Raw genomic sequence first — 21,312 nt, 5'->3', positions numbered from 1 at the left:
ATTACTGGGAGAAACTGAAGAAGACACAAATAAACACAAAAATAATCTGTGCTCATGAATTGGAAGAAAAAAAATAATGTCCTTTCTACCCAAAGGAATATTATTTTTTAATTTATGCAAACTTTTTAAAATTTTATTTATTTATTTTTTAAATTTTTATTTTTTTCGGATGTACATCATATTTCAAATTCTGTATACATTACATCATGTTCACCACCCGAACACTAATTATAGTGCATCCCCTCACATGTGACCCTAATCACCCCTTTTGCCCTCCCCCTTCCCCCCTTCCCCAGTGGTAACCACCAGTCCAATCTCCAATGCTATGTGATTTTTTTTTGTCGTTTTTATCTTCTACTTATGAGTGAGATCATGTGGTATTTGACTTTCTCCCTCTGACTTGTTTCGCTCAGCATAATACCCTCAAGCTCCATCCATGTTGTTACAAATGGCTGGATTTCATCATTTCTTATGGCTGAGTAGTAGTCCATCCTGTATATATACCACATCTTCTTTATCCATTCGTCCCTTGATGGGCACCTAGGTTGCTTCCAAGTCTTGGCTATTGTGAATAATGCTGCAGTGAACATAGGGGTGCAAGTATCTTTATGCCTTTGTGCTTTCAAGTTCTTTGGATAAATATCCAGCAGTGGAATAGCTGGATCACATCGTAGATCTATCCTTAATTTTCTGAGGATACACCATACTGCTTTCCATAGTGGCTGCACCAGTTTGCACTGCCGCCAGCAGTGAACAAGGGTTCCCTTCTCTCCACACCCTCTCCAACATTTGTTGTTTCCTGTCTTGTTAATTATAGCCATTCTGACCTGAGTGAGGTGATACCTCATTGTAGTTTTGATTTGCATTTCCCTGATAGCTAATGATGTTGAGTATCAATATTAAAGTATGAATAAGTCAGCCATGTATGTCTCAAGTAGTGTTTGCATTTCTTATAGTTCTTCTGTACTTTATTTTGTTCATAGTTTTTTTTATATACAAGTGTTTTTTTTAAAACTATGGAATGTAAAACACCAATATTATTTCTGTAGTTTTTTTCCACTGATTCTGTTTTTAGAAAATTCTCTAATAGCTTAAAACATAAAAAATATTTTTACTTATATTAGTTTTTATTTCTGTGTGTTTTCTTTTCATTTAACTTTTTAAAGTTCGGAATTTTGGAGTGTAATTATGAAGCAGTGATTTACTGTATTCTCTGTGAGTAATGATGCAGCTATCCTAACAGCAATTGTTAACAAATTATCCCTTTATCTATGAGTTTTGATAATACTTTTTTCATATATTAAATTTTTACATTTATCAGGAGTCTGCTAGTATTCTCTACTGATTCTTCTCATTCCCAAAACTGTGCCTCACCATTTGGATTATTTTAAGGTGTTATTTATGTATGTAAAATAAAATGGTCTTTTATCTTTCTTGTTTTCCAAACAATTTTATAAAGATTTGCCCATTTATTTAGGAAAGAAAATAATCTCTATAACTGCAAGGTCATGCTTCATAAACAATGGCAAAACCTTTCATAGTTCTTATTGAAAGAGCACTAACCTTATCATTTATTTGAAGATTACTGACATCTGTACAAAATCACTCTTCTCATCTAGGAGTAAACTAGACCCTTTGATATAGTTAGGTTTTCAGTTAACTTCCTTTGTTAAGAGTTATGATTTGTGTGTGGTGTGTGAATATTCATTTATGTGTGTGTTCCTTCTGTACATTTATGCAGACTTCACGTTAAATGTACTTCCCTGTATTTCTCATTAAGTTTATTCCTATTTTATTTGCTATTGATTTTGAAATTTTCTGTTGTTTGTGAATCTTTGTTTGTGGCAAATTGGAGGGCTTTTTCTTTTTTGAGGAAAATTAGCCCAGAGCTAACTACTGCCAGTCCTCCTCTTTTTGCTGAGGAATCCTGGCCCTGAGCTAACATCCGTGCCCATCTGCCTCTACTTTATACGTGGGACGCCTACCACAGCATGGCATGTCAAGGGGTGCCATGTCCGCACCTGGGATCTGAACCGGCGAACCCTGGGCTGCTGAGAAGCAGACCGTTCGAACTTAACTGCTGTGCCACGGGGCTGGCCCCAGGCTGTTGGTTTTTAAATATTAATTAATTTTTTTAATTTTCCTAATGTATAGCCCCTAATTAGTAAAAAACTTTGCAAAAGATCACATAGTCTTTACTTTTCACAGTCATCAAATGCACAAAATGAACATTTAATCTCCTTTATTCTAAAACATAGAGATTTGTTTTTCATTTTCATTATATTGTTTAGTATTGCAAAACTACATCAATCAACATAGTGGAAATGGGTTTTATTGTCTTGTTTTTGACTTAATAATAATACAAATATCACCTCTTTGTTATGCCTGGATTTTTCCTTACTTTGAAGCACATACCGTTCATCATGCTAAGGAATTATGTTTCTCTAGCTAGTATCATCTAAGATTTACTATAAATAATATTTACTAGATTTAATTACTTGGCAACCATTCTTTACAACTTCTGTGTGTATGTGTGTGTGTGTTTCTATCTGAGTGTGTGTGTGTCTGACTCTGAGACCACATTGCAAGTTTATTTTTTTCAATATTTTTTGAGAGTGCTTATCAGCAAGCAATGGGTCAGTAAATAAATGTATGAAGTAGATGAAGTCTGTGACAACATTTCTCTTGATGGCAAACTGTATAAGCTGCCACATCTCTCTGGGACTCTGTTTCCTTATCTCTGCAATGATCACTTTGAACAAGAACAGTAATCACAAATACATGACATTTGTGCCTGGCATATGCCGTGGGCCTCACCCCGAGGACCCAGCTTCAGAAAGTTCTCCACACAGCAATCCAGAAGTTTTTAAGTGTTGGTCTCTATTCTGATATTTAGAATGTCATGAACATGTGCTATGCTAAAAAAAAAAAGTGTAGTTATGTATAGCAGTCAGAGTGTAAACAGAGTCCCAGAGAGATGTAGCAGCGCATACAGTGCCATTGAAATTGGCACATGCCATAAATTCACTGGGCAGCCATTGACAAGATATCCTTTAGGATCACTCACTCCCTTGAATTCCCTCGTCTGAAGGATTCCACACATCTCCTTTGAACACCATTTGCAGAGTGTCTGCTGCTTGTCAGGCCCTGGGGTAGGTCCTGGAATACCAGCAGTTCCCTGCTCCACCATAGTCCTCAGTACACCTGCACTCCTTCCTAAGGATGGGCCTGTGCTTCTTAGATGGAACCACTGAATCTTAGGAACACCAATTCTTGCCAAAAATCCCTCTGACTGCTATATGTAACTACATCTTTTATTATTTTAGCATAGCAAGTGTTCATGACATTCTAAATATCAGAATAGAGGCCAACACTTAAAAATTCCATCATATTTTTCCTTAAGTTGGTGAGAGTGTCAGTACACTACTCAAATTGTTGGTGAGTTTATTTTTTCCTGAAGGAATCAGCAATTACATCAGTGGGTGTATTTCCCATTTCACCTACAGAGAAACTGAGGCTAAGGCAGCAGAGTTAGCTACATGATAGAGCAACTGGCAGAACTAAGAGCCAAACTGATCATGCTTCTTGTCATTACTACTTCCTCTGTGAACACAGTTTCCTCATTTTGCTTGCTCATTTCTACCAGAGGAAGTGCAGGGTCCTAAGGTGTTTTCAATGGGCTCTGGCACTGATACTCAATCTGATTTTCTTGCCGACATGACCGAATGACTCACAAGTGGAGGACTTGAGCTCGCATTCTGTCAAAGGCCCTCAAAATTTTCTCCTATCACTGCACAGTAATGATTGTATGACCTACTTAACCCTTTTAGTGTATGAGACTTGTAATGAATGATAGAATATCCTCTGAGAAGAAAACCACTCCACTCATGCTAGTGAGGGCTTTCCCTGCAGTACCAGCTTTCTTTTGAAAGATTATTTACTCCTAGTGTTGGGGAGAATGCACAGCACAGGGAAATTTAGACCATTTATTTCTCCTCCATACACAGATTGTACATTACCAGTACCTTATTATATATGCAGGAAGATAAAGGACTGATGACTTGGAATGTGGAGTGCCAGGGAAATGTTAGCTTAAGCTCAAGATGTGAAGCTAATTAAGATTTGGTCTAAGTTCATCTAATTAGCTTCCCCTTCCAAAAAGATACTAGCCTCACTGCTTCCCCATCCCCAACATACACACAGGCAAATCTCAAAAACAAGGCCAATGTGATTAACACCCTTTTATCATTTAAAGCCCTGCCCCTACCCTCCTTCTACAAACTCCTCAATTCTGTGCTGACAGCTTCTAGTGATTTCTTGAGTGAAACATAGTATCATAGGATTACATTGCTTTTGGAAAGATCTTTCTTTTTATTAATAAATAAGCTTATATTTTAGAACAGCTTTTGATTTAAAGAAAATTTAGCAGACAATACAGAGTTATCATGTACTCCTCTTTCTCTTAGTTAACATTGTAAATTTATATGGTGCATTTGTTACAATTGATGAATGCATTTTCATACATTATTCGTAACTACAGTCCATAATTTGCAGTGATTCACTGTTTCATAATTTTGACACATGCATAATGTCATGTAATTTCCAGTGCAGCATCATACAGAATAGTTCCACTGCCATAAAAATCCTCTGTGTTCTGCCCATTCACCTCTTTCTCCTCCCAACCCCGGGGAACCATTGATCTTTTCATTATCTCCACAGATTTGCTTTTTCCAAATGTCATATAGCTGGATTCGTATAGTATGTATCTTTTATAGTCTTCTTTCATTTGGCACTATACTTTGAAGAATTCTTCATTTGTTTTCAAGGCTTGATAGTTCAGTTATTTTCATTGCTGTATAATATCCCACTGTGTGAATATACCACAGTTTATTTATCCATTTCCTTACTGAAAGATGTTGATTAATTCTAAGTTTTTGGTGATTAGGCTATAAACGTTCTCATGCAGGTCTTTGTGTAAACCTAAGTTTCCAAATCTTCTAGGGAAAATCCCAAGAACCACAATTGCCAGACCATATGTTAAGACTATGTTTAGTTTTGTATGAAACTGTCAAATTGTTTTCCAAAGTGGTTGTACTTTTTGTATTCCCTCAGCAAAGAATAACAGTTCTTGTATTTCACCAGAATTTGTTACTGTTAGTATCTTGAATTGTAGCTATTCTAATAAGTGTGAAGTACTTAATTTTATTTTAATTACATTTTTAAAGAACGTATTATTTATTCTTTTTCTAGTTTTCCTAATAAAATTTATTTTCAAATTCTGTAGTTGGAATATATTTTACCTATTATCAATTCTCTATACTTAAGTATAATTAATGAGAGAGCATGTTTCTGTGTGTGAGGCACAGAAAGAAAAAGGGAACTGAATTAAAAAATGGCATAAATATTATGAGAATGGAAAACAATTACATTTAATAGGAATAGCTAAAATAAAAAATAATGACCAGTATTCATTACTTTTATCATATTTGACATTTAAAATTTTATAAGAAAAACATGTATTAACTCAAATTTCACAGACGAGGAAATTGGGCCTCAGTCATTTTACAAGATGGACAGAAGTTCTCTAAAAGTGGAGTTGAAATGGATGTCAAGTTCTCAGGCTCAGCCCTCGCCTTCTCTTCTCTTTTATTTATTATGTTTCTTGTGGGTCATGATCTTCTGAGTTGGAAATGCCCTCTGCTATCACCCTGTATGTGGTCCATTTCAAGCCTGTCTGACAAAGAGAACCTCAAAAACGCTGAACCCGGTTTGCAACCGATAACTAGGTAGGAGCTGACCCAGGTCAACTTTCCTGAACTACTTCTCAGTTCAACTCACAGTGTTCCAAGGTGAATTGCTTCATTTGGTTAAAGATTTTTGTCTACCACCCAGCAGATTTTTCAGGGAATAGGAGGCATGGCTGTTTTTACCTCACCCACCATTGCCAGTGTCAGTCAGCAGTAAAACATCACTGAACTCAGCTGGGATTTTGTTAAACTGGTGAGAGCACAAAGCCTCACATAACACCACACAGAGGTGGTCTAAGGGGCTTGGAATATGGTACAGGTTTTTCCAACTAGGTCTATGATTTAGGTTACACACTTACATTCTCCACTGATCAGCTTCCTAAAAAGAAATACTAAATCATTTCCAAAGAATTTTCCAGTTCCCACTCTCAAATGAAAAGCTAATTATTTCCTTTCCATTTTGTAATGTTATCCTGTTCAAAACTCAGTGCTCCAGAGATGGAAAAAACGTTCTGTCCACTATTTCTTTGGAAGAAAAAGATTAATAGAAATATCCATACCACTGCTAACATCTAGAGAAGGATTCCAGAAATCTAATAATCTTAATGAATTGGAGGAGAAGCTGAAAAGTGATTTCTGAATTTATGAGTTAATAGTGCACTTTTTTCTCACCTACTTCTCATTGTATCTTCTGATGTAAAGATTAGTTACCACATAAAAAATGTAACATCGTAGAGTCCTTGCACTGTGGAGGATTAGTATTTGCATTTCTTAAAATAAACACGTGATTCATTGTTTCCAGTTCCAAATTTAGATAAAGGAGCAATGTTTTCAGTTACTACTTAAAGAAAGGGTCTCCAGATTTTCTAAATCCTGGTGTAAGTCTGTGTAAATACTCCCTTTGAAGTTTTATGACACTTTAGTCTCTTTCAAATTCTTTCAAATGCCAACACACGTAACCCTTCCATAAACTCCATCAATGGATCATTTAAACAACATAATGAAAATGACCAGGTCATATGAGGCCACTGAAGGTGGGCAGAGCATATAATATTAACCAGACATTTTGGGGCATTTATATACACGAATTACTATCAGAGAAGTGGTATGAGAGAAGAATTGGAATGGGTACACACAAAGAAGGACTAAACAGCAGTGGTGTTTACAGCACTATCCTTGTGTGAATGTTACAGTGGCTTCACATTTTTGATGAAAATGCTGCTGATACACCTTTTCAGATAGCTGGCATTGGCAGTTGCTGCAAGTATTACCCATGTTAATATATATATATATATATATAACAGCACCCATACTCTCCTGAGTAGAGATGGAGGATTTAAACTGTCAGAATTCTTCCGTTGTCACACCACGGAGTCCTCGCCATCTCGCCAAAACCCTCTTCAAGGCCCCTGTTACATCTGTGTTTCTCAGGCTGTAGATGAGAGGGTTTAACAAGGGGGTGAGGATGGTGTAAAAGGCAGAGAAGACCTTGTCTTTGGTTGGAGTGTGGTAGGATTCGGGAAGCATATACGTGTAAAGGGCAGCCCCGTAAAACAAGGTCACCACCATTATGTGTGATGAGCATGTGGCAAAGGCCTTCTTCTTGCCTTCTGCTGACTTCATCTGGTGCACTGTGATGAGAATCTGGGCATACGAATTAATCACCACGGAGAAAGGGATTAGCAGCATTATGACACAGCAAATGTACATCACCATTTCATAGGTGGCCTTGTCACCACAGGCCAGCCTGAGCATGGTGGGTGCCTCACCGAAGAAGTGGTCGATCTTGTGGGAAGCACAGAATGGGAGACTCATGGTGATAGGGGTGAGGAGGAAGCTGTCCAAAGCGCCGCCGAACCAAGAGCTGGCCAAGGTCATCCAACAGATGCAGTGATTCATGAGGACAGGATAGCGGAGGGGGTTGCAGATGGCCACATAATGGTCATAGGCCATGAGTCCCAGCAGGAAGAATTCAGCCCCCACAAAGCCCATGTAGAGAAAGTACTGGGCTGTACAGGAGATAAAGGAGATGGTCCTCTTGCCCACGAGATAATCAACCAGCATCTTGGGCACAATGGTGGAAATGTACATCATGTCAATGAAGGAGAGGTGGCTGAGCAGGAAGTACATAGGAGTGTGGAGGTGAGGGTCTATGTGGATCAGAAAGATCATGGACCCATTAGTTATCATGGTCATAAAGAAGATGGCACAAATGATGCTGAAAAGGAAGCCTGAGGCTTTACTGTGAGTAAAGAGTCCTGTGAGGGTGAAGTCACTTAGAAACGTCTTATTGTCTCCATCCATGGTGTTGTTATAACTGAAGGCAGAAGAAGAGAAGTGTGGAGTTAATGAAAATTGCAGTAGATAGAGTGAATTATTTAAAAATGTCTTGACATTATTTATATGACTAATATCAAGCATTTTTATGTCTGGTGGTAGATTTGCAGCTTCTTCTTTCTTTACTGTTGAAGAGCAATTCCAAAGTTAGTTCTCCATGACATGAGGATGAATGGACATTTGGAAACGGATGCTTGGTTTAAGAGAGCTTAATTATTACTGCAGAACATCTGGGTCCAAGAAAGAGGATTGTTCACTTAGAGTTAACTCCATTTTCAAAAAATGTGCATAAAACTGAAAAACAATTGATCCAATCATTTCAAATAATGAAACATTTCAGCAAGATGTTTTGTTGAATTAGGAAGTTTTGTGACAACTTTGAAACTATTCAGCCTTATCTAGGAATAATAGTTAAGGTGTAGATACAATTGAAAACTATAATGAACTGTAGTGAATTGGATCACAGCATCATTTATCTGATCATTGATCACCCTTATTTGTTCCTTCACTCATTCGTTGATTTCTCAGTCATAGTCATTCATGCAGCAACTTTTATTTATAGGATGCTATCTGTACAGTGTTCTGAGCTCTAGGGATACTGTTGTAAACAAAAGGAGAAATCTCTTGTGACTTACAGTTCCAGTTGTGGGAGAAAGAAAACAAATAAGTAAAGGGTGATGATGGTTCAGGATAATACTAGTAAATGTTATGAGGAAAAGATTAACATGAATAACGAAGGATGACAAAGAACAGCCATGTGAAGGTTTGGGAGAAGGGTGTTCCTGCAGAATGAATAGCAAATTTAATATTCTTAAAGCAGAAACAAGCTTGTTATGTTCAGGATGGTTCAGGCAGAGCATTGTGAATAAGGGGTATAGTGAGGTGTCAGAGATCAGATTTCAAGGCATGAAGACCAAGGTAACAATGTCAAAATTATTTTCTAAATATTATCATTAGAATTGAAGTATGGTTGAAAACTTGTAACAGTTTGGTTAACATTTAAACATATGTTCATTCTGATTTTTTAGTTTCCATTTTGTTCATTTCAGCCAATGGTCCTTTTCCCTTGGTTCTGCATTGTTATATGCTTTGAAGGCTTTACAAGAAGGAGCTTCCATCCAGGTTAGTCTGGGAAGTCCAGGTTGCATCTTCTGTCCAGGATCCCATCTGGCTTAGCATGTCTTCCTCCTCCTTTCACTCTCAGTAGCGTACTTTTTTGGTTCATCATAACCTGAGACATGGTACCTGAATAAAGTATCTGAGGGACATGCAGGTTAGAGGGTAACAGGAAGTCCTGTAAGATCTTAGGCCACGTAGGGGTGTCCACACTGTGGGTGATGCATTTGCATCTGGAACAGACATGAAAACAAGAGAATATTTTTCAAAAATTCTTCAATAGTTTCACTATTTTTCAAAGGCCAAATATATATTTTGAATTATTAGACATAATATCAACTATTGCACATTGCATACACTGAAAGAAGCAGGTGATGTGGCCATAAGTGCATGGAAGTGGCAGCCATTTTTCCAGTTTAGGAGCTGCATTTTTGAGTGGGGGTGGGTCTCTATGATGGCAGTTGTCTTACATATAATTAAGGGTGTCACCACAGTGAATTGGAGATCTGATTTAGGAAAGTGGAAAATATGCAGATTAAGGGAAAATGCAAGCTAATTAGAAATCTAATCTCTTTCATTCTAAGTTTATTCTGATCTTTCAATGAAAGTCAGAACATAACTCAATGGTGTTGCTTGCCATTTTTGGAAAGGCTGAATGCGTTGGGTAGTGAGGAAAGGGGGTTGTGGTTTATTTGCCCCTTTTCATCCTCTTCTGGAAAGGGGTACGACCTGGTCTAATGAGTCCCTAATGATGATCTGTGGAATCAGAAGGCACCCACAGCAAAGCCAAGGAAAGCCCATGACGCTCGTGGACTCTTCAGGAGAGGATGAACAGACTGCTAGATCAGTGCACTGCTGCACGGAAGGGAAAGAGGGGCTTACTCGTGACAATTAAAAACGTTGTACCAGGATGGAAAGCCACAGGAGAGGCAGGAAAAAACAGTGCTGATGATGTGAAATTGTATCAGAAGTGTGGAGAATAAAACTTGAGTAGCTCTCTAGGAATGTAGAAGGACAGAGGTTATATGATAAGGAAGAAAGTGATAGATATGTGATAATAACATAACAAAAGCAAGCTATCAATAATTGGTGGCTTTTAAGATAGTGATTCCAATGTAAGACAATTATTAATAACAAATTGAAGAGAAGAAAACTTTTATGAAAATAACAAAATGTCTTAATACATGGAAGTTTCATTTAACAAATTGATACATACACTTACGTATGTCCTGGAAAATTTTTGAGGTAAAATCAATATGAAGAAAAAGGGAGGAAGGAAAAAGAGAGAAGAAAGAAGGAAGGAAGGAAAGAGAATGAGGGAGTAAAGAGGAGAAAAACAGCTAGAAGTATGCAGACAGAACAAAAAAAAGAAAAAAAGTCCAACCTACAACAGAATAAAACTTAGACTGGTCACAAACATCTTTTTGATATGGATAAAATCCAAATAAAAGCAAAGAAGTGTCTAAACAGAAGACATATAATGTTTGAGTTAAAAGTAAGGGCTGCAGAGCAAGAATTTTCTCGTGTACATATGTTTTCTACAACACTGAAAATATGGAAGAAAAAGAACTTAATATAACAGTGCAGGAGGTAAAAAAGAAAAAAGCATATAATGAGTTTAGATAGAAAATAACTATGTTAATTTAGTAACAACATTAATTTAGTAACAACATTATCCCTTTTAAAGTGTAGGTTCACCGTTTAAGAAAGCAAATCAGAAAAGGTACATAACAGAAAAGATAGACTTAAAAGATTCAAAAACAAGTGAGTGAATTCAGTATATACAGAACACAATTTAAGTCAAACATATTCTGTAATATTGCCTTAAATCTAATTTAAATCTAATTTAAGACAATAGTATAAATAAAGCAAGGAAATAATTCTATCAGTCAAATTTTAGATGGAAGTGGTTTCTGTTCCTAACACATTCAGTTATCTTCCAAAGACTAATCTTTTGTTTAAATATAATGTATTAGAACTCTAAAATGACAATAACAGTTTTACATCTATTTCAGAGAATTTGAAATACTTAAGCATATGCCTAAAACACAACACAGGCCAAAAGGAAGCTCAAAATTGTACTTCAATCAAATATACCAAATATGGAAACTTAGGGTACATAGCCAAAGAGATACTATGACAAAGTTTTATAGCACTCAAAAATATAATTTTTATTAAAAATTATCCGGTGTAAATAAATATTTAATCCATTAAGTTAGAAAAATATCAACAGAATAAATTTGAATAAGAGGAATAGAATGTAAAAGATATAAACAGATATTCGTGGGTTCTGAAATAAGTAAACTGGATATATAAAGAAGTGATTCTTTGATATTGAAACAAAATAGACCAACTTCTGGCTATGAGTATGACACGTGGTGGAAAAAAAGACACAAAACATCATTAAGAATAAAAACAACCATTAACTACAGATATGAGAAGAGTAGCAAAATATTTACAGTATAATATTAATTTAACATTATATTAGTATAGTTGGAAATTTCCATGAAGAGGATTATTTCAAAATATATATTATATATGTATCTATATATACAATATGCATATATAACTATAAATACAGTGTATACATATGTATGTATATATGTACCTACATATAGACAAATTACTAAGAAAAAAATACTTAAGACTCCCAAAATCTGGAGAAATCTAAAGATTCTAATACAGCTGTGTCTCTTCAAAATTCCTAGTTCAGAAAGCATTCTGTGAATATCTTCTAAGAGCAAATAATTTCAAAATTCTTGTAGTGTGTAGATCAATCCTCATTTATTTTATAAACCTGTATAGCTCCCAAAACACCTCTCATTAGTATAAACCAATCTCATTTATAAATATAGATTATAATTGCCTAAATTCATATTAGTTGTTAAACCTAGCAGTAGTTAAGGATGACATATCTGCAGACCTGTTCATGTAAACCCACTCCCTCTCCTTCTTAGCACTCTCCAAGGCTCTGCACTGGCTGAGAACTAAAGACAAAAGTGCTGTGTGTGATTTGTGTGGCCCTTAATGGCTTGGCTATTTGGCCATCTGCTCTCCAGTGTTCTCAATTCTTGGTACTTGGCTTCCAGAATATAGACTAACGCAGGAGCTCCCCCTGCCTGGAGCACAATTACCCCCTCTTCATCTGCTTTCTGTGGCCCCAGGTCTCAGCTTGCATATACTTCTCTCAGAGAGAGACCCCTTTGGTGTTAATAGTGTAAAATTCCCTCATTACACGTTAGCATATTTGCTCATATCAACAAAATATTTCTAAATAATAGCAAAAAAATAATGAGGTAACTCATAATGTACTAAACTTGAAGAAAAATGTAAAACTAATAAAATGCAATTCTGATTAAAATCCCAATAGAGATTTTTCTGGAGAAACTTGGCAAAGTGATTCTAAATTTGATCTGAAAGAATGAGCATGTGCTAATTGTCCAGAGGAGAAAAATTTTAAAAATTAACAGTGGACATTGAACTTTCCATGGGACCAGTGTAAAATACAGAGGCTGAATAACTGGACAGAGGAGAGTGTTTAGAAATGAACAACCCCCCAAAAGAAACACCCACAAAAATCGTAGCATGCAAGTACATGTTTTACATGAAAGTTCAAGGAAATGGAAGGTTGGACTTCACAATGTCTATATGGAGATGAAGGAAAACAATATGGCAGCCCAAAATATGCATCTTTGCCATAAAAGTTATTTTGAGCTGAAGGCAATTAAGAAGCAGGAGACTCAGGAAAGTTTCCCTTTTCTGCCTAAAGGAGGATCCAACTTCTCCTTTTACTGGAGACGGACTCTAATAAGCCCAGAGACAGCACTAGAGGAACCTGGAAAGTAACGTGACTGCACCACTCCCCTCCCATGTATTTACCTTCCCACAGTTTGCCACTCATGGAAGATTAAAACTGCATCCTTTTGTCCTGCCATTTCTTTGTAAATGCATGTTTTTGTTTTTGGTGAAGATGTTATATAAGTCACAGTTCTAAGCCACTGCTTTGAGTTACTTTTTTGTTGAGCTTTCTCCTGCATGTTGTATGCTGCATGCACTGCATGCGTTAATAAACTGATTTCCTTGTGCTAACCTGACTTTTTGTTAAAGAGTTGCAGCTGAAAGCTAACATTCTTAGAGGTAAATTTTTGCCTCCCCTATGGAGACAAATTTGCAATTTAGACGTAAATAAAAAGACTTTTCTTTCACATTCACAATCTTTACAGCAGGTGGCTCAAAAACTTAAAGAAATAAATGCATTTATAAAATAAATACATATATAGTGTTTGAATATTTTTAACAAAGAAATGTCATATTGTATTCAGAAAAGATATGTTTAAAGGATGACAGTAATATTTAGGATTTTCAATGTGAGGAACTGGGCTCATGCATTCTCCAGAGCTGCTAGCGTGAGTGCAACTTAAAACAAATTTTCTGGAAGTGTTTGGCAATATTGATCAAATGTCTTTAAGAAACATCTACACTTTCTCCACTTTTATGGATTTAAGAAATTACGTATTATAAAGATGTGAGTAAATGTCAAGTGAAGATGTTAAATGGATCACTGCTTTTGATAGTAAGAATAAACTGGGAAAAATCTAAATGATCAACATTACTAGGTTGATGAAATTAAACATTATGCAGCTGACCTTGACCCCATTGATAATACTGATGTAAGTTAGGTATCTTGTTATGTAAATATGTGAATAATATATTTGAAGTAAAAAATATATTACAATCGTTTTAAAGAAATGTATGTGCAGAAAAATTATAATCTCTTCTAGTTGACTTAGCAGGTTTTGCATTGAGATGGAGAAGAATGAAACCAAGAGCATAAATCAGGCTTATGGTACAGCAACTAAGAGGATGTGCTGAAGTGAATGGAGATTGAAGAATTTGGCAGACAGTGCACCAGAACATTCTAGAACCAGGTTTACTTTATTTACCACATACCATGAACTTTGTAATTTATGACTTTCCAAATAACATAAACTAGACTCTGATGGTCAAAGTTCCCTGAGGACGGACGAATTCTATCTCTCTGTGATGCTCTTAAGTTTCTGATAGGGAGAGCACTGCTCCCTCCTTGCCCTCTGATGTGTCCTAGACTTGTTTCCACAACTCACGACAGTCTGCATGGTGTTTTCATCTGCCACACATTTCTGTCTGCCCAACTACAATATGAGCTATTTGAGAGGAGAGTCATCCTCTAAATAGTCTTTTATTCACAATCATTAGTACAACATTGCATATATTAGGAGGTTTATATATCAACAGATTACTTCAAGAATTTGATGACTTCTAGACTTAATATTTTCCCATTTCAAACTTGTATATACGGGCAAAGAAAATATAAATATTTGCTTTGATATCCTCTATGACATCACACTGAGCCAAGGGGCTAGCTTTGAGGACCTTTTGAGTCAGAAAAAAATGGTCTTTGGAAAAGAAAGAAAGACACCAAGCAGAAAGGTGGTGATATCTACTATTTGTTCTCTTCTAATATCAAAGTGTGCATGATGCCCACACTTTCAATACAGTCTGAGTAGCAACATCTGTCCAGCCAACATCCACAACCATCAGTGAGGAGTGTTCCCATCTTCTGGACACTGCTTCTTGATCTCTCCAAAATAGGTCATAAATGCAATAAATATAATCAGTTCATGAAATAGTGGTTGGCACCATCACAATGCTAGCAGGACAATTTATCATTTGATTACCTGTAGTCTAAACACTTGTGCAAGAAAGTGATGCTTCTTTTAAATAAGTGAATGAACATCTTGTAGTTGAAGCAAGAGAAAATGTCAAGTCCTTCCCAAATGTTTCTATGGTTATGCCTAGCTACTAACCCCACTTAACTGTAAATATTCCATTTTTACCTGAAAAATAATTGTTACCTGAAAAATGTGTGGTAAATGAAGACTTCAGAAATATTCAGAGATAGCTCAAACAGTAGCCTATGTTTTTACATTTGACAACAGGTTTTTGTCCACAATTTTGGCTTTATTCAGTTCACTCCCCAAATTATTTGCTTCCAGACTCCTGGGTTGTGCTTCATCCATTTCTAATCCAAACTTCTTAAGATAAAGTATCCTAATGCCTCACACATCCATCAGAATTTCTGCTTTCCAATCCTATTCATTTTTCATTATTTTCTCATCATCTAAATTTCTATGCTTTAAACTTATAAAATAGCAAGTTTGTGGGAAATATCTGCACAAATATTCAGATAATTCAGATATTGCACAAAATATCTGAATTATCTCAAATCAGTAAACTTTCTGCCCCCACACACATTATCTGCCACCGCCAAGTGGCTTTCTTACCTTGAGAATGGAAATAAAAGCTGATGACAGAAGATCACTTATAGGTATAGTATACTAGAGAGAGGAAAATTAGTTAAAGACAAAACTGGTTACAGACATCTTCCCAAGAGATAAGATCTTAGAAACTAAAGAGATAAAATGGAACCTACTTGATTTTCTTTCTCCATGTTGGCTTCTTTCTTTCCTTGAAGAGATGACAGAAGATCCTGGTTGAAAGGCACAGAGCATCAAAAAGGAAATTACTAGTGAGAAGCATTTAAAAATGACCACTTAACTGGAGCTATGGATTTCACACTTCAGCGCCACAAACACTTAGGGGCACAAAGCACCAAGGAACCAAAGAGGGGAGAGTTTAAATAACCTAGAAAATGACATCATAACCATCCTGAGATTTCTTATGGAGAGCTCTCCTAATAATCCTGGGAGGATATCAATTAAACTGGTTCTGATTGATATTGAAAATTTTACTAAAATATCTAAATGGCAAACAAAGATTGTGCCTCTCTAGTTTTTTTTTTAATTAACAGCTTGACAGCAACTGTTTTCTGAATGTTTCTTCAGCAGATTTTGTATGCATTTTATTTCAACAGAGAACAAATTAGTAATAGGCGTAAAATTGCCAAACTAAGGAAAATTAAGTTTTTCATTTGGTTATTTAATTTCTCCCTTCAACAAAAATCATGAGCTATAATGCTTTCATTTTTCCCTTTCATGAAGCAAGTTCCCAATAGGTATCATTCATTAATTAAATGACATCAAAACAATTTGTGCAATCACCAATAAGAGCAGCAGCAAATTCTTAAGAAAATATATCATGAAGTTTTTGATGAACGTATTGAAAGTGTGATTAACCTAAAAATCCAATTTAAGGAAATGATTCTTATTAAACCCTCTTGAACACACGGCCAGAAATCAAGTTGATGAAAAGTGCTTATCCTAGATTGGAAGTTATGAATTCATGAAGAACAGCCCACTTTGTTTCAAATAAGCTTTTGTTTTATTTTTCATAGCAACAATTAATTTGAAAAATGTGAAAAATACTTCAACACTGTATTGCATAAAGCAAAATTGTGCTAGTCAATCAAAAATCTTTGATATGCTCAATATCTTTTTCTAAGAACATCAGAATCTGACGTCTGGGATGAATACATCCTGTGACTACCTACAAGTGAAAAACAATAATAAGCAAAATTAAGAAAAAACATATTAACAGCATATGCCATTCTACCAATCAAAGAACCAGTGCTACATGCTTATGAAATGATGGAATTTAGAGAGCTAGGTTATAATACTGAGTATATTTACTTAATTATTTCACTTCATTATATGTCATAACTAGTTTCACAATTCTGCACTCTTATTCTAATGATCTTGGGGCAAATTAATATAAAGAGAAACAACAGTAACTGATTTCTTCAGTTGATGCAGATTATGGCCATTCTGAATGACAGTGCAACAGATACCTGTGTGGAAATATACATGCTCAACTCTACTTCTTTAGAATAGTTTTCTAAAAGTGAAATTACTAAGTCAAGGGACAGAAATCCATATTGCCAAATGAACCACAGGATGAATTTTAAAACACTTAATAGCAATGTATGGCAGGGCATCTATTTCACCATCATTGTGGAAGTCTTTGCTTCTGCTTTTGATATATATTTACGCATATGTCCACCATATATTTGTACTTTAGAATTTATGTAAAACAACTAAAATATCAGTGTCAACTCCACCACCACCATCACTTTCATCATCACAATCTGAACTGTGGCTCATTTGTTTGTGTGTGTACTTGTAAGCAATTAGAATAAGGGACTGCAGTTGGGTGATTGTAGATAATAAGCTGCCATAGCTTTTTTTTTTTTTTTGAGGAAGATTAACCCTGAGCTAACTGCTTTCATATACATACAAAATGATAATAATGAACTATTACAGAACTTTAGAAATAGAATCTATGAGTTACTAGAGATAGTTTAAAAATGTAATGATATCAATGTAATTCTAAGAAATTTCTATAAGATATTTTGAAGATACAGACAATCTTACATTAAAAAAGAACTAGCATATTTAATAAAATGTTGACATAGGAAATATAATTAAAAAGTAAAGTTGGAGGAATAGCATTGCCTGATTGTAAGACTTATAAAGCTACAGTAATCAAGACAGCATGTATTGATGGATGGATAGAAATTTAGTTTGATGGCATAGAGTAAAGAACTCAGAAATAAATCCATTCAAAGACACCCAAATGATTTTTGTCAGGTGCAGAAGAAAATTAAATGCAGTAAGGAGAGTCATTTTGACAAATATTGCTGTAGCAATTGAATATCAATACACAAATAAATGAATCTTGATGTAAATCTGACATCCCATACAAAATTAATCAAAATAAACCATAAATCTAAATGTAAAGCATGAAAATATAAAAGTGTTAGAAGAGAACATGGGAAAAAATCTTCATTACCTTGGGTTATGGGAAAACATCTTAGACATGACACCGAAACTACAATACATAAAAGGAAAAATGATAGATTGGACTTCAATCAAATTAAAAACTCTTGGCTCTGTGAAAGACTGTTAAGAGAATAAAAAAACATGCAATAACTGAATTAAATATTCATAAATCACATCTGACAAAACACCCTATCTTAAATTTTATAAATGCAGAAGAAAATATAAAAAAACAAAATTAGGAAATAGGCAAAAACTTCAACAGAGACTTTATCAACGAAGATATACAGATGATAAAGAAATACATAAAATGATGTTCAATTGGTAGCCACTGGGGAAGTGCAAACTGAAACCATAATGATATACCATTGCACACCTATTACAACAGATAAAGTAAAAATACTGCAGTATTGAATGCTCCAGAGGATGCAAAACACCTGGGCTTCTCCTACCTCACTGGTAGGGTATAAAATGGCATTCCCACTACAAAACATAGTTTGGCAGGTTCTTAAAAAGCTAATCATGCACTTGCTATATGACTCAGCATTTTCACTCTTGGCCGTTTATCTCAGAGAAATTCAAAATTATGTCTGCACAGAAACTTACACACAAATGACAATAGTAGCTTTATCTTTAATGAGTGAAAACTGGACACTACCAAATGTCCCTCAATGAGTGAATGGTTTAACAAGCTTGCTGTAGCCATGTTGTAAAATATGATTCAGGAATGAACTATTTATATGCATAATCCTTTGATGGACTTTATAGCATTATACTGAGGGGAAGGCAATCTCAGATAGTGATATACTGCAAGATTCCACTTATATATCTTCCTCAAAATGTCAGTAGAATATATATCAGTATTTACCAGAAATTAGGGATGGGAGAGTGTGACTATACAAAGGAACAAGTTCCTTTTTGGTGACAGAACAGTTATGTGTCTTGATCATGGTGATGATTACACAAATCTATACATGTGATAGAATGTCATAGAACTCTGCAAAAGACAACAAAAAGAAGTGCATGCAAAAACCAGTGGAATCTGAGTAAGCTCTGGATTACTGAAATCTAGTTAATTGTATTGTGCCTACACTAATTTTCTGGTTTTGATCATCTACTATAGTTATGTCAGGTGTGGGAAGATAGACAATACATATATAGGATTTCTCTGTTATTTTTGTAACTTCTTGTGAGTCTATAATTATTCCATTTGGGAGGGCAGGGGGGCAGGGTTAGAGTAGAAAATCATGATGCAAACCCATAGGTATTGGTGGTCCCTCTGTGAATGACAAGAGAAAATCCTGCTGCCCAAAGGTTGCTCTGATTCTGGACCTTTCTGTGCACAGCCTGGGTGGACTTAGGCAAGTAACTTCAACTTTCTGTGTCTAAACTTTGTCTCCTTCAAGGAGACAGATAGAGAGAAAACAAGAGAGAGAGGAAAAGAATATTAATGTGGAATTAAAACAAAAGATAGAGGACCTCTAAAAGAGAAAGATAAAATGGACTCTGTGTGGCTAACTGGCACCTAAAAGAAAACAGAATCGAACAGGCATGCCGGAACTGAGGTGAAGTTAAGTACTCTGTTCTCTGAAAAAACACAATGTGTACCTGAAACTGAGTGCTCCTTTCTGATGGTTGCCTAGAAGCCTTATACAGCAGATTTTAGAACACTGGTATCTGTCAGGGAACCGATGAATCAGAGAGGTTGCAGAGGAATCCCTGTGGTCTACAATTTTTGCCTTCATAAGCTCTACCCTCCCACACACTGTTCAGTAGCAGACTTTTGATTTCTTCTGCTGGCTGCATCTCCCAGGTCTCCAAACTCTATGAGCAATAAAGCTTTCCTAACTAATTTTTTTTATTCCAGATATTTTTTGTTGACATCCTCTGGCATCAGAAATGGAGTCCAAAATAATCCCCAGACTTTTCCTTGCACTGTCTGCAACCAATGCGTTGGTGCCTGCAAGAGCCCTTGAGCTCACTTGTTCCTTGATGGAGTTGAGATACGTTCAGGTAAGTCCTCTCAGATCTATGACCTCCCATACCTTCAGGTAGAGGTCTCAGAGAGAATTTTTCCCAAGGGTTCCCTCCATAAAAGTTCAGGGAAAGGGGAGAAGGGTCTCCACTGCAGTTTTCTGGACTACTGTCCCTCTTCCTTGTCACCACAAGATAAGGTTATTCAGTGGGAAGTTCCCATTCAGAAAAATGAAGTTTGCTTGAGCTCAACATGGCAAATCCATGCTAAAGGACAGCCTCTGTGTATCAGTTGCCCTACATTACCCCTGCTGGGTTTATGTTTAAGAATTATGACTCTGGGTCCTGTAAATGTCTTGTTCTATAGACTACAATCACTAGGGATAATTTAAAATTACATTGATCATTAGAAAGAACGTTCCAATCAGATAAGATCATTTAAGAAGTGCCCTTAAAGACAAAGGCTTCAAAATTCCAAAATAGCCTTATTGAAAGATTTGCTGCAAAAAGCTAATGAAAAATTAAGAAGAAAGAGGTAGCTAAAAGAAAAAGCTATACAAAAGTCTGTTAAGTTAATGTTTTTACAGACACTCCCAAACCTACCTTTGAAAGAGGGCCTCAGTATGGGCTTCTTCCAGAGTTGATGAAATTCTGAGAGATTTTCTGGTAAACTGCTACATTCCATCTGCCAGAAAGAAAACTTGGATTCAAATCATCTTCCATAAATAATGTGCTTTGTATTGCTGTACTTGATTCATGGTGACAATTTTAAAACAATACCTATGGGATCTCTATGTATGCATATTTATGTATGTATGCTACATACCTGATATTTTTCCACTTCTGGATGGTACAATTTCTCAAGAAGCTCTATTTAATTGGCTTAAAGAAAGTACTTACATCAGTTACTTCTAAACATAATAAAAATGGACTCAAATGAATTTCAAGATCATGTGATCTAGCAAAATATTCAATATTAAAGCTAATTTGTTTGTCATATATAGCATTATAAGTATCAAATATAAAACTTTTGTTCTACCTACATTTACCAAAAGCCAAATATCCTTTAAAGCCTTATCTCTGTTTCAAAATTTGGCAGAAAGAATTGATGGCTGACTTTGTCTAATGTCTTGTGAAATTTTTGTACCTTATCTAAATATAAGTATTGGCATAAGTAAACTAAGTAAATATAAATGAGATCAAAAGGTTTTTAAGTGAACTTTTTAACAATAATTGTGTATTATAGTGTTATGGTATATGTATTTAAAATAACTTCAAAATCTTTTGGTAACTTGAGCCTTAGAGTTTTGCTAAATTAAATTAAGTGATAGAAGTGTATTGAATATCAAAATAATTTCCAAATA

General features: G+C 35.5%; 1 protein-coding gene across 1 annotated transcript; it reads right to left on the bottom strand.

Annotated features, from left to right (window-relative positions):
• Positions 1-7,091: 7,091 nt before the first annotated feature.
• LOC138917730 (olfactory receptor 2T6-like) lies at positions 7,092-8,051 on the bottom strand. The gene has a single exon (XM_070235925.1). The coding sequence runs from the start codon at positions 8,049-8,051 to the stop codon at positions 7,092-7,094; it is 960 nt and encodes a 319-aa protein (XP_070092026.1).
• Between the last annotated feature and the right edge of the window lie 13,261 nt (positions 8,052-21,312).

This window comes from Equus caballus, chromosome 15 (assembly GCF_041296265.1).
Source record: "Equus caballus isolate H_3958 breed thoroughbred chromosome 15, TB-T2T, whole genome shotgun sequence".
NCBI lineage: Eukaryota > Metazoa > Chordata > Mammalia > Perissodactyla > Equidae > Equus > Equus caballus.
Note: the sequence above shows the minus strand (reverse complement) of the source record. Positions and strands in the feature narration are given on the sequence as shown.